We start from the raw sequence: 12881 nt of genomic DNA, 5'->3' as shown, positions 1-12881 counted from the left end.
ACTGCCATCTACAAGGGTGATTACTCAGCCACACATCCCACCGTGAAACTATTCTGGGAAACGTTTCATGAGCTCCCATTGGAAAAGAAGAAGAAGTTTCTGTGTAAGTATCAATAATGTCCATACGGTATTTGTCCACATTTCGGTTTTGTATTTTGTATAGGATGGTATACTACATGGGTGAAGTTCAGCTCTTTTAAATGGTAAAAGATAAACGTGCTCAGTCACTCAGTCGTGTCCGACTCTCTGTGACCCCGTGAACTATATAGCCTACCAGACTCCTCTGTCCATGGGATTTTCCAGGCAAGAATACTGGAGTGGCTTGCCATTTCCTTCTCTGGGGAAAGGCTAAGTAAGGAAATATATTTACACTTTTTGTCTTAGTGGTATCTCAGGCACAGTAGAAGTTGTTAATCTTTATTTGTTGCTTAATAGGATGGGTTGAATGAAAGGAAGAAAAGCATTTCATTGATTTTTTTTTTTTTATTGCTCTAGAAATACTAGGTATTTTATATGTAAGTGATTCCTTGAAGTATTACATTGATGAAATCAAATTGTTTGAATTAACCTCCCTTATTTCTCTGCTGCTGCTAAGTCGCTTCAATCGTGTCCGACTCTGTGCGACCTCATAGATGGCAGCCCACTAGACTCCTCAGTCCCTGGGATTCTCCAGGCAAGAACACTGGAGTGGGTTGCCATTTCCTTCTCCAATGCATGAAAGTGAAAATTGAAAGTGAAGGTGCTCAGTTGTGCCTGACTCTTAGCGACCCCATGGACTGCAGCCTACCAGGCTCCTCCGTCCATGGGATTTTCCAGCCAAGAGTACTGGGGTGGGGTGCCATTGCCTTCTCCGCCCTTATTTCTCTAGCCTTTTAAAAATATTAGAGTGTCCACTCTAAGTGTAGCTGGGCAGATGTGAGTTATAATAGCTTTATTGAGATGTAATTCACACGCACATACTAAATAAGTTAAAGTATACAATTCAGTGGTTTTTAGTATACTCATAGTTGTGAAACTATCAATTTTAGAACATGTGTATCATGTTCTAAAATGATGAGAAGAAACAGTGTACTCATTAGCAATCATTCCCAATTTTCTCTGAGCTTCCCACCCCTTACTAATCTGCTGTCTCTATGGATTCCCCTGTGCCAGACATTTCATATAAATGAAATCATACAATAAATGGTCCTTTGTGACTGGCTGGATGACATTTGAGAATGGTAATACATTCAGAAAGGAGAATGAAGTCTAGTTTACATGAACAAATTGAGCCTCTTAAAAATAGTAGAAATCTTTGTGTCATTCTATAATCAGGGTCATAAATTAGCCAGTGAATAGTATAAAATTTAAAAACAGAATTTGAAAGGCAGTCTCTTTTGCTTTATAAGAATAAGCATATATTAGTATTAATGCAAGATTTATCCCCAGATTCTACTGCTCACAGGGAGTAAAGATGAGAGGAAGTGGAGATCTTACAGAAGAATTCTTTAAAGAATCCCCGCTTCCCCTCTGCCCAGTTACATGGGCTCTTGAGAAACAGTGGCGTATGAGTCAGGTGACAGGATAGATTTGCCATGGAGCCTGTAGGGCTGGGACAAGAGCTGCGGCAATCAGGAAGCGCCTGCTCTTGGGCTGGGCTTTCCTTTAAATAAGACATTTTTCTGTTCAGAGACCTTTAGACTTTCATAAATCTATTATTAGACTCTAAAAAAGTCTTAATAACATTAGACTTTATTAGACTATGTTTATTGTCTTTATTAGACTCTATAGATTTGGCAAGAATGTTTATATATGTTTTTATATATCACAGCCTCAGGTAGTGGCAGGTTATTTGAAAGTGCTCCTTAACTAATGATATCATTGTAGATTTGCTAGCAGTTCAACAAAGAAGGTTATCTGGTGCTGGAAAACTGGGAAAGCAGAAGGGTTGGTCTCTTTTTCCTAAGTCACAGTGTGTCGCAGGAGTGAAATGTCTCATATACTGCCGGTGTCAGATCTCCTGGTTTAAGGGAAAGGCAAGCAGACAGATCCCTAATGGAAATTCACCGGCAAAGGGGGTAGCAGCAGACACTTGAGGGGAGAGGAGACCCTGAGGCCACGTAGACTATCATCTTCTTCCTGGTTTCCCTGAGGTCAGCTCTTTTCCTCTGGCAGCAATCCCCTTCCTCTCTGATTTTGTGAAGGCTGATAACATTTATGAGAACACACATTTGATGGAGGCCATCCCTTACAGGGAAGGATGATTTAAAAAAATTTTTTATTGGAATATTATCACTTTACAAGGGTATATTAGCTTCTGCTGTACAACAAAGTGAACCAGCTATATATGTATACATATATCCCCTCCCTCTTGTACCTCCCTCTCACCCCCACCCCACCCCTCTGGGTCATCACACTGAGCTGAGCGCCCCGTGCTGTACAGCAGGCTCCCAGTAGCGCTCTATTTTACACATGGTAAATGTGTCAATCCTAATCTCCCAGTTTGTCCCACCTTCCTCCACCCTTACCCCCATACCCACATGCCCATTCTCTGCATCTCTATCCCTGCCTTGGAATTAAGTTCGTCTTGACCATTTTTCTAGGTACCACATATGTGCGTTAATATATGATATTTGTTTCTCTTTCTGACATGCTTCACTCTGTATGACAGACTAGGTCCGAGGTCATTTTTTATGTGAGGGCATTTTTGAGCATTTTTTCATGGGGTGCATTCTTTGTGTCAATATATAATTAGGGTCTGAAATTAGCCAATGAAAAATGTAGACTTCTAAGTCCCTATGAAACCAAAAGAACAGAATTTGAAAGTCAATCTCCTGCTCTGTAAGTGAGCATATTTAATATTAATATAAAGTGAAAGTGAAGTCTCCCAGTCATGTCCGACTCTTAGCAACCCCATGGACTGAAGCCTACCAGGCTCCTCCGTCCATGGGATTTTCCAGGCAAGAGGACTGGAGTGGGGTGCCATTGCCTTCTCCGAAGAGCCAGCGTTACCAAAGGGAAAAAACCCATTGCGGTCCCAATCTGAGTAACCTTTAACCTCAGAGATGTTCTTGGAGCTAGAGCTCCATCTAGCTTCCGAACTTCCGATTCTTAGCGAGGCTAGGTGCTTCCTGACTACCACCAATCCAAGTTTGGGACCTAAGCCACAGTACACAGTAACAGTATAGATCACAAGTCCCTTGAAAGTCTATGATCCAATAGATTAGGTTAGTACTTTTAATTCTCAAGGAGTTATGAAATGGTCAAAGAGACCGAAAAGTTTAACCGAGAAAGGTGAGTTCGGTCCACACGCTTTGCCCGTTTTTGGTTGGTTCCTGAAGGAGACATTGGGTGCCTCTTGGCATTGGCAGGTCAGTATAAACCCCCGACCTCATACAGCTTTCTGCCATAAGCTGTAAGCCGCTTGAGATGACTGTGGAACCGCAGAGCTAAATCGCACATAAAAGTGGTTGCACTTCTCACATGAGCCACAGGGTGTCACTCCTTCCCTTCGGTACTTCCCAGGGCCACCGAGAGCACGTTTGCGTAGCTGGTAATTCCCCTTCTCTTTCTCCACAGTGTTCCTGACGGGCAGTGATCGCATTCCCATCTATGGCATGGCCAGCCTGCAGATCGTCATCCAGTCCACAGCCAGCGGAGAGGAGTACCTGCCTGTGGCCCACACTTGCTACAACCTTCTTGACCTCCCTAAGTACAGCAGCAAAGAGGTCCTGCGGGCGCGGCTAACTCAGGCCCTGGACAACTACGAGGGGTTCAGTTTGGCCTGAGAACCCCAGCTTGCCCCAGAGTTCCCTTCCTTCCTCAACAGCCACAGTGAGGCCCATACAGAAAATCATAGGGAGTGAGTTCTATTTTTTTTTTTACTGTATAGCAGGTTGGAACTTTTGAATCCCGAACCTGAACCAAACTCCCCAGTGTCCTTGCACTTGTGACTGTGCTGCACTCGGCTGGATAAAAGGCAGTAGATTTTTAAACTGTTTCCCAAATCTCTCAGCCCTGATCTTTCCTCCCAACACTTCCTTGTCCTCCTTCTGACTTCTCATTCCTCTGCAAGAATGATTTGACTGACCCGTCCTTGCTCTCCTGCACATGTAGAACATCTCCTTTCTCTGCAGCCTTGGAAATGCTCCTGGCTTGTTGCAGCCCAACCCTCAGGACGGAGGAGGAAAGGACTACTTCAGAAATTCCCAAGCCCAACAAGCTGAGTCTGGGTCCATGACTTTGGCAGAACTCTTGAGAATTTATGGGAGCCTTTAACAAACATGCCTTGTTTGTTTTTTTTTTAAAGTCCTCGAGGGCCTAGCTGTCTTCCTGTGGCTCTGCCTGTTCCCGGCCCTCCTCAAAGCTGTGCAAAGCTGCTTAGCTTTGCAGCTGAGCTGAATTTTGTCTGGTTGCTTCGCCAGGCCCTTCTGACAAAAAGATGAGGTAACAGGTTCCCACCCTCTTCCATCATTTTGCTTTTGGAGCAAGTCGCATTAATTTTTTAAGGAGTATTTTCTCTTAGAAAAGTAGAAAAAATAAATTTCTTGCCTCTTTCTATAACTGTCACTTTCCATCTCTACCACTTTGTCTTTCCTCCCCACCTGCTACTTTTCATCACATTGTTACCTAACTTAATGCTCCCTTCCTTTCCTTCTAGTAGATGCATGCAGTCTGTTTTAGTTTTTATTTCTATTTAAATTGCAAATATTTCTACTCAGATCCCCCCCCCCCATTCCCTAATTGCTAAAGGATATTCTTTATTATGGGACTTTTGTTTATTGCATTTGAAATGTTTGTTTACAATGGGATTTTAGGGATTGTGTTTGAAGCAAATATATGTATTTAAAAAATCACAACATGGTGAACCTTCTTCATGAGATAAGAAAATTCTATATGAGCAAAGAATCCATGTCCGCCTAACTTTAAATTCCTAGTCACTAGAGAAAAGACTTATTTATATAAAGTGAAGTATTTATGAACCATGAGACAGCATCAAATCTCAATGAAGGACTGTAGATTTTTGCTTTTTCTTTTTGTTTTTAAAACTTATTCCAATTGGTAGTTTTTCAGTCTTTATAATACAAGATTTAAAAAAAGATATACAGTTATACAAAATGTTTATTTTCTATGTGTGTGCATATAGTTCAATATTATGCAATAAATTTGGTGTTTTAATGTAAGCAGAACTATTTCTTCTTGTACTTGCAGAATGGGTAGCTTGCTTTCAGTAGAAGAATTAAGTCGTCTATCCACATAATCTGATAGGTCAAATGTGGTTCCTGTCATAAAGGAGAGCTGGCTGCTGGGAAAATGAAGACAGGGCGGGGGTGGCCGACGGCATTCAGGATGGATGAGCGTTCTGAAGGTTATGATGGGTGAAAAGGCACTCTGTGTGGAGGGGAATGCCTTAGCAGGAGCTTGAATATGAGGGCATGTTTAGGAAAGGGCCAGGAACAACCTGAAGGGCGCATCAGAGGAAATAATAGAATAGTGGTAAATAAGACTGGGGAGAAAGAAGCTAACTTTGGCGCGGAGGGACCAGGCAAAGCCTTGGACCTTGAAAATGTTCAGAACCTTGGGGGTAGGGAGAGGAGGAGTGATGTGACTTGACCCTGGTTTTAAAGAAATGTGAATGGGGGGTACATGTGGGAGAATGGAGTGGGAAGGACAGAGTGGAAAGACAGCAACTGAGAGAGGCGGGGGTGTGGACAGGAGAGACGGGCGTCTTATGGGAAGAGGAGAAATTAAAGGTGAGTGTAAGACTTATTAATCTAATGGCTGACGCTAAGTAGCCCACTTAGAGAAACGTTTTTTTGCTGTGTATAGGTTTTAAAAACAATTACCATGTATTGTTTTACTAGGCTCAATAGACAATTTAAAAGTGGTAGAGAATAATAGCTTTCAACAGACATTTAATAGCATACATAAGTGCTCAATTTAAGGGACAGAAAAGTCTGTTGTTACATTTAATTTTGAATGGAGATAGCCAAGTTATTTTAAATTTGGGGACCTCAGAATTCTCATTTTCCATGAAATAAGGAGACTGGACCAGATAATTTCTAAGGTCCCTTTGAGCTCTAAAATTGCATTACCAAGAGCAGTGCCTGCACAGAGATGCTCAGTAAATTCTAAATATTTGTTGCATGAACGAAAATCTGTGCTGCTTTTCTAAAAACTATTTTTTTTTTTTTCTGGCATGTTTTCCTCTTTTCCCCTTTATCAAGTATTGCTTTAGAACACTCTTTAGGTAGGGATTTCTAGATGTACCTACCTACCTACCTTTTCTGAAAACATAGGAAGCTTCTTCACTGTTTTCAGAAATGTACCAATTTAATGAAAAAAAATCTCATTAAAACAAGGCAACTTTTGGTAGGTGGGATTCAATGACAGTGTAACAAGGCAGTTTAGCCAATTCTGATAATTCTGTCTCCATGTGAAGCCTTTTTTGATGACTAGAATGGTTCTCTATTAATTATCCTAGAGAGCCAACCAACTACAGGCTGCGAGCTAAAATGGGTTCTACATTTTAAAAGGATATGTAACAGCAATTACTGGCCTACAAATCCTAAGATAGACCTGGCCCTTTATAGAAAAAGATTTGCCCCACCCTTTTGAGAGGAGACTTGGAGGAACCATAATAAAACTGTGGATAACTTACTAAAGTCTTAGGAGGAACTTGGTCATAGTTGATGATGAATCGAGAGAAGAAGTGTCTGGGACTTTCTGCCACCGGTGTAAGAAAATCAAGCTTTGGCTAAGATTAACCCAAAAAATACCCAGGTTTTTACTGTAATAAAAACTATCATGAATTGGTTGTGTGCCAGACCCTGCAGGAAGCATTCTCTATGCACTGTTCAGTTTAAATGCCACCACTGCCCTCGGGCAAGTATCTTAACCTCTCTGTGTCTCATTTTCTTCCTATTTAAAATGGGAATAAAAATAGTACCTTTCTCATGGAGTTATAATGAGAACTAATGGGAAGCACAAAAAGAACAGTGCCTAGCACATAACAAGCTCTCAGTAAGTATAATTATCATTCTAATTTCACATGAAAAAATGAAAGCTTAGAGAAAATAACTTTCAGTTAAACTGGTAGGATGTGGACTTGTGATCTGTATTATGCCCAGCTGTTAAAGGTGGGAAGCAAAATTTAACTAGAGATAGATAGCTAGAGATACAGTGATGTGGCAGGTAACTTTCCCGAGCATCTATCTGCAGAGATACCCTGTGCTTTGTTTTACTGCCACTGTGTAGTTCAGTAAGTCACTTCTATGATCATAGGATTAAAATACTGATAGGGTGTGCCGTTCCTATGTCATCTGCAGTGGGTCCCACTGGAGCTGGTATCTGTTGGCATTGAGTGGTCAGCCTAGGATTTAACTTCTCTCAGACCATCGTTTGGAATGATGGTCAAATAGTCGATTCCAAGTTGGTAAACATGCAGAGGTACTAGGAGAGTGGTGTGCCTGGTGAGGACACTGAGCACTCTGCCCATTCCCACGTGCCTTGCTCTGTGCATCTCTTCTAGCTGACTGTGTCTGAGGTGCAGGACTGGAGGCGATGCCTCCAAAGTGCAGTGCAGGATCCCCAGTCACCATTCTTCCACAGAAGTCAACATGTAGTTGTCCATGAACATAAACAGCTCTGGAGTCCACTTAAACTTGAGCAATGCAGTCGAACATCAAACCTGAGAATAACCCCACAGAAAGGGGAAGACAGCTTCATTCTTTCTGCATCAGCCCATCCCCAAAGCCAGCAGTGCTCGGCACCAAGAGGGAGCTTCTAGCTAGAAAGAGGAAAGGGCGTGGAGTGAGTGACCAGCTTCCCCAGCCTTTTGGGTCACCTCATGAAGGTTCTACTTTAGTTTCACGTTACTCAGAGACTGGCAAAGCCGAGATACTGAGAGATGTGACTAGGAACAAGAGAGAAAAGCAGGGGCTCCCAGAAGCGGGCACATGGCAGGAGCGACTGGAGTTCCTAGCCACCTGCTCCACAGATATTCCAGCAGCTTTCACCATTGAAGAAACCGAGAGGCAGCGCAACCGCCATGGACTCCACAGGCATTTGCACTCACTGACGTCAGCCACCTGAGTCCCTACCTGTTTTCTCCCCAGCCTGGCCCCTGCTAGAGCCCAAGGACCTCACCAGCAGCAGGTCCAGGCCGCTGTGTGAGTACAGGACAGCAGCCTAGATGCCCCATCACTAGGTGTGTACTTGGGGCTGAATGCTCCAGCTGTGCACTTGTCCATGCCAGCTTGATTCCTGTCACTGGAGGCACCTCCCTTGCCGTATACACACCCAGGGAAGACTGTGCAGCCATGGGAGAACACGCAGACATCCAGGGACCCTTGCAGCTGCCAGGGTGCTCACAGTGGGCCCTGGCCCTTCCTGCCTGCCCTGGCACCCAATACTAGGTGTGTGTCTACAACTGGCCCCTGCCACTACACAGGCATCTGTAGCTGACCCCCGCAGCTGTGGGTGTACACACCACTGGTTCCACGCACCACAACCGGTCCTGCTCCTTGGACCTAGGGGTGCTGCTAAGGACCCCAACAGCCATTGCAGCCTTTGGGGACTCCCTGCAGCATTCATCAAGGACCACTCAGTGGTTGATGCTATAGATGTCGGCAACCTGAACCAAAGGGATCACCACCGTGACCCCGCCCCCCTCCTGGACCCATTGCCATCACATAACCTTGTTACCTGGACCCGCACCCATGACCTGGGGTCACAGTGTGCTGTGCTCTCCCCCAACCCTTCCAGGTGTGAAAGTCTTCACTTACCAGAGTCAATCCATAATGTCTGCAAGAGGAGGTGACCGCTTCGTCAAAGGCACAAGACACCTAGGAGAGACTACAGGGATCACAAAGAATCAGGGAAATATGTCTCCACCAAAGGAATCCAGTAAATCTCAAGTAACCAGCCCTAAAGAAATGGAGACCCAGGAATTTCTTGATAAAGAATTTAAAATAATTGTCTAAAGATGCTTGGAGAGCTATAAGAGAGCAAATAATTGAATGGTATCTGGAAAATAGTACAAGAACAAGATGTACATAAAGAAATAGAAAATCTGAAAAAGAAAATTTTGGAGCTGAAGGATACAATGACTGAATTGAGAAATTCAACAGAGACCTTCAACATCAGACTTGAACAAGATGAAGAATCAATGAGACAGATCAATTGAAGTTACCTAATCAGAGAAGCAGAAAGAAAAAAGAATGAAAAGGACGGAAGAACACTTACAGGACTTAGAGGACACCAGTAAGAGAAACAATGTATGAAGGAGAAGACATGGAGAAAGAGGTAGAAAAATTACTTAAAGAAACAATGGCTGAGAATTTCTCAAACCTGGGAGAAATTTGGACTTCCAAGTTCTTGAAACTACTAGGTTATGCCAAAATTTCAATCTAAAATGATCTTCCCAAGATACATTAAAAATTGTCTAAAATAAAAAATAGAGAATTTTAGAGCAGCAAGAGGAAAAAAAAGTCTCATAAAAGGGAACCCCCATCAGGAAATCAGCAGATTTCTTAGTAGAGACCTTACAAGCCAGAAGAGAAGAGGTTAATATATTCAGGTACTGAAGAAGAAAAACTGCCAACCAAGAATAGTTTACCTATGAAAACTTTTCCTTCAGAAATGAAGGTGAGATACTTTGCCTAACACACCACCACTAGACTTTACTTATAGAAAATGCTGAAAGGAATTTTTCAAGCTGAAATGAAGGATGCCAATTAGTAACCTGAAAACATATAAAAATACACAAAATACTGGTCAAGAGAAGTATATAGTTAGATTCAGAATACTCTAATATGGTGGTGTGTTACTTAATGCTAGTATAAAAGCTACATGACAAAAGTATTTTTAAAAAGTTACAGCTATAATAATTTGTTAATGAATATATATGCAAATTTTGTCATAAAAACATAGGGAAAGTAAAAGGGTTTTGCACTCCATCAGATTATCAGCCTAAAGTAGACTAATATAAGTTACTTTATGTAAGCCTCATGGGAATAACAAAGCAAAAGCCTACAGTAGATTCATAAAGAGAAGGAAATTAAAGCATTGTTGCTGTGTTAGTCACTCAGCCATGACCAACTCTTTTCGACCCCATGGACTGTAGTCCACCAAACTCCTCTGTGCATGGAATTTCCAGGCAAGAATACTGGAGTGGGTTACCACTTCCTCCTCCAGGGGATCTTCTTGACTGTCTCCTGCATTGCAGGAGGATTCTTTACCATCTGAGCCACTGGGGAGGCCCAGATTAAAGCATATCACTGTGGAAAGTCATCTCACATCTCACAAAAGTATGTAGCAATAGATGAAGAAAGTAACAAATGACCTCAAAACAGCCAGAAAACAAAAAGATGGCATTAGTTAGTCTTTACCTCTCAATAACTTCTTTAAATATGAATCTTTGAATTCTCAAAAAAAAGAGTGGCTGATGGGATTAAAAAAACAAGACTCAACTGTATGCTGCCTACAAGAGACTCGCTTCAGCTTTAAGGACACACACAGGCTTAAAGTGAAGGTGTGGGAAAAGATACTCATGCAAGTGAAAACCACAAGAGAGCAGGGATTGCTATATTAACAAAGATCTGAAGGGAGAAACAGACAACAATACAGTAATAGTTGAGGACTTCAATGTTCCACTTTTAACAAAAGATAGATCTAGACAGAAAACCAAAGAAACACTTGGTTTTCTTTGAACTATACTTCAGATCCAATTAATCAAACAGATATAGAACATTCCATCCAACAGAATGAATACACATTCTTCTTAAATGCACACAGAACATTCTCCACAACAGGTCACATAAGAGGTCTTATGACCTCTTGGCAAACAAGTCGTGGCAAATTTAAGATCGAAATCATATCTTTTCCAACCACAATGGTATGAAACTAGAAATCAATAACAAGAAGAAAGCTGAAATTTTCACAAACAAGTGGAACTCAAACAACATAGTCCTAAACAAACAATTGGGTCACAGAAGAAAACAAAAAGAAAATTAAAAACCCACCTTGAATGTAACACAAATTAAAACACAACATACCAAAACCTATGAGATGCAGCAAGAACAGTTTTAAGAAAAGTTTGTAGCAATAAATGTCTGCATTAAAAAGAAAGATGCAGCCTAACTTTATCCCTTAAGGAACTAGAAGAAGAAAAAAACTAAGCCCACATTTAGCAGAAGGAAGGGGGTAACATAAATAAATGAAAGAGAGACCAGAAAAAGTACAGAAACGATAAATGAAATTAAAAGCTGGTTTTTTGAAAGGTAAAATTGACAAACTTTCAGCTAGATTAAGAAAAAGAAGACTCAAATAGATAATATTATAAATTAAAAAGAGGAAACATTACAGTGGATACCACAGAAATACAAAGGATCCTAAGAGACTATTAGGAACAATCACATACCTACAAATTGGATAATCTAAAAGAAATGGGTAAATGCTTAGAAACAGGATATTATAGAACTCTTTGAGAAAAACACAGGCAGAACACTCTTCAACATAAATTAGAGCAAGATCCTTTTTTTGACCTACCTTCTAGAGTCATGAAAACAAAAACAAAAATAAATGGGATCTAATTCAACTTTTAAAAGCATTTACACAGCAAAGGAAACCATAAAAAAAACAGACAATCCTCAGGATGGGAGAAAATATTTGCAAATGAAGCAACTGACAAAAGATTAATCCTTGAAATATACAAACAACTCATACAGCTCAATATTTAAAAAAAGAAAAAAACAGGCAGAACATCTAAACAAACATTCCTTCAAAGAAGACATAACAGGTGGCCAAGAAGCACATGAAAAGATGCTCAACATCACTAATTATTCAGTTCAGTTCATTTGCTCAGTCGTGTCCGACTCTTTGCGACCCCATGAATCGCAGCACACCAGGCCTCCCTGTCCATCACCAACTCCCGGAGTTCACTCAGACTCATGTCCATCGAGTCAGTGATGCCATCCAGCCATCTCATCCTCGGTCGTCCCCTTCTCCTCCTGCCCCCAATCCCTCCCAGCATCAGAGTCTTTTCCGGTGAGTCAACTCTTCACATGAGGTGGCCAAAGTACTGGGGTTTCAGCTTTAGCATCATTCCTTCCAAACGCAAATCAAAGCTACAATGAGGTATCACCTCACACTGGTCAGAATGGCCATCATCAAAAAATCTACAAACAACAAATGCTAGAGAGGGTGTGGAGAAAAGGGAGCCCTCCCACCCAGTTGGGAATGTAAATTGGCACAGCCACTATTGAGAACAGTATGGAGGTTTCTTAAAAATAGAACTACCATATGACCCAGCAGTCCCACTCCTAAACATATACCAGGAGGAAACCATAATTCTAAAAGATACATGCACTTTGTTCATTGCAGAGCTATTTACAATAGCCAGGATGTGGACACCATCTACCTGTTCATCAGCAGAGGAATGGATAAAGAAGATATGGTACATATATACAATGGAATATTACGCAGCTAAAAAAGAAATAATTACATGTGCAGCAACATGGATGGACCTACAGACTGTCATACCAAGTGACTTAAGTCATACAGAGAAAGACAAGCATCATGTGATATTGCTTGTATGTGGAATCTTTAAAAAAGGGTATGAATGAGCCTATTTACAAAACAGAATTAGAGTCACAGATGTAGAAAACAAACTTACAGTTACTAGGGGATAAGGGGCAAGAAATGGATAAATTGGGAGACTGGGATTGACAGACTATTATGTATAAAATAGATATAAGACCTACCAGACAGCACAGGAAACTCTACACAATACTCTATATAAATGGTCTATATGGGGACTAGATCTAAAAAAGAGTGGTGATATGTGTTTATATATAACTTATTCACTTTGCTGTACATTAGAAACTAAAACATTTCAAATC

At 41.3% G+C, this 12881-nt stretch overlaps 1 protein-coding gene and 1 long non-coding RNA gene across 8 annotated transcripts in view; one reads left to right on the top strand and one right to left on the bottom strand.

The window, feature by feature from the left end:
* Window positions 1–5162, top strand: part of HERC3 (HECT and RLD domain containing E3 ubiquitin protein ligase 3) — a 144006-nt gene extending 138844 nt beyond the window's left edge. For 6 of the 7 annotated variants that reach the window (XM_025290415.3, XM_025290417.3, XM_025290414.3 and 3 more), the window contains 2 exons: window positions 1–103; window positions 3559–5162. In XM_025290415.3, coding sequence (XP_025146200.1) covers window positions 1–103; window positions 3559–3767 — 312 coding nt within the window. In that variant the 3' untranslated portion in view covers window positions 3768–5162. Of the gene's footprint in view, window positions 104–3558 lie in introns of those variants that run through there. The other variant, XM_025290418.3, reaches the window with a different exon arrangement.
* Window positions 4696–11636, bottom strand: LOC102415540. The gene is made up of 2 exons (XR_006552552.2): window positions 8766–11636; window positions 4696–7768 (listed from the first exon to the last, which is right to left on the bottom strand). It is a non-coding gene; the product is annotated as an uncharacterized LOC102415540 (long non-coding RNA).
* Window positions 11637–12881: the final 1245 nt, after the last annotated feature.

This window comes from Bubalus bubalis, chromosome 7 (assembly GCF_019923935.1).
Source record: "Bubalus bubalis isolate 160015118507 breed Murrah chromosome 7, NDDB_SH_1, whole genome shotgun sequence".
Taxonomy (NCBI): domain Eukaryota; kingdom Metazoa; phylum Chordata; class Mammalia; order Artiodactyla; family Bovidae; genus Bubalus; species Bubalus bubalis.
Note: the sequence above shows the minus strand (reverse complement) of the source record. Positions and strands in the feature narration are given on the sequence as shown.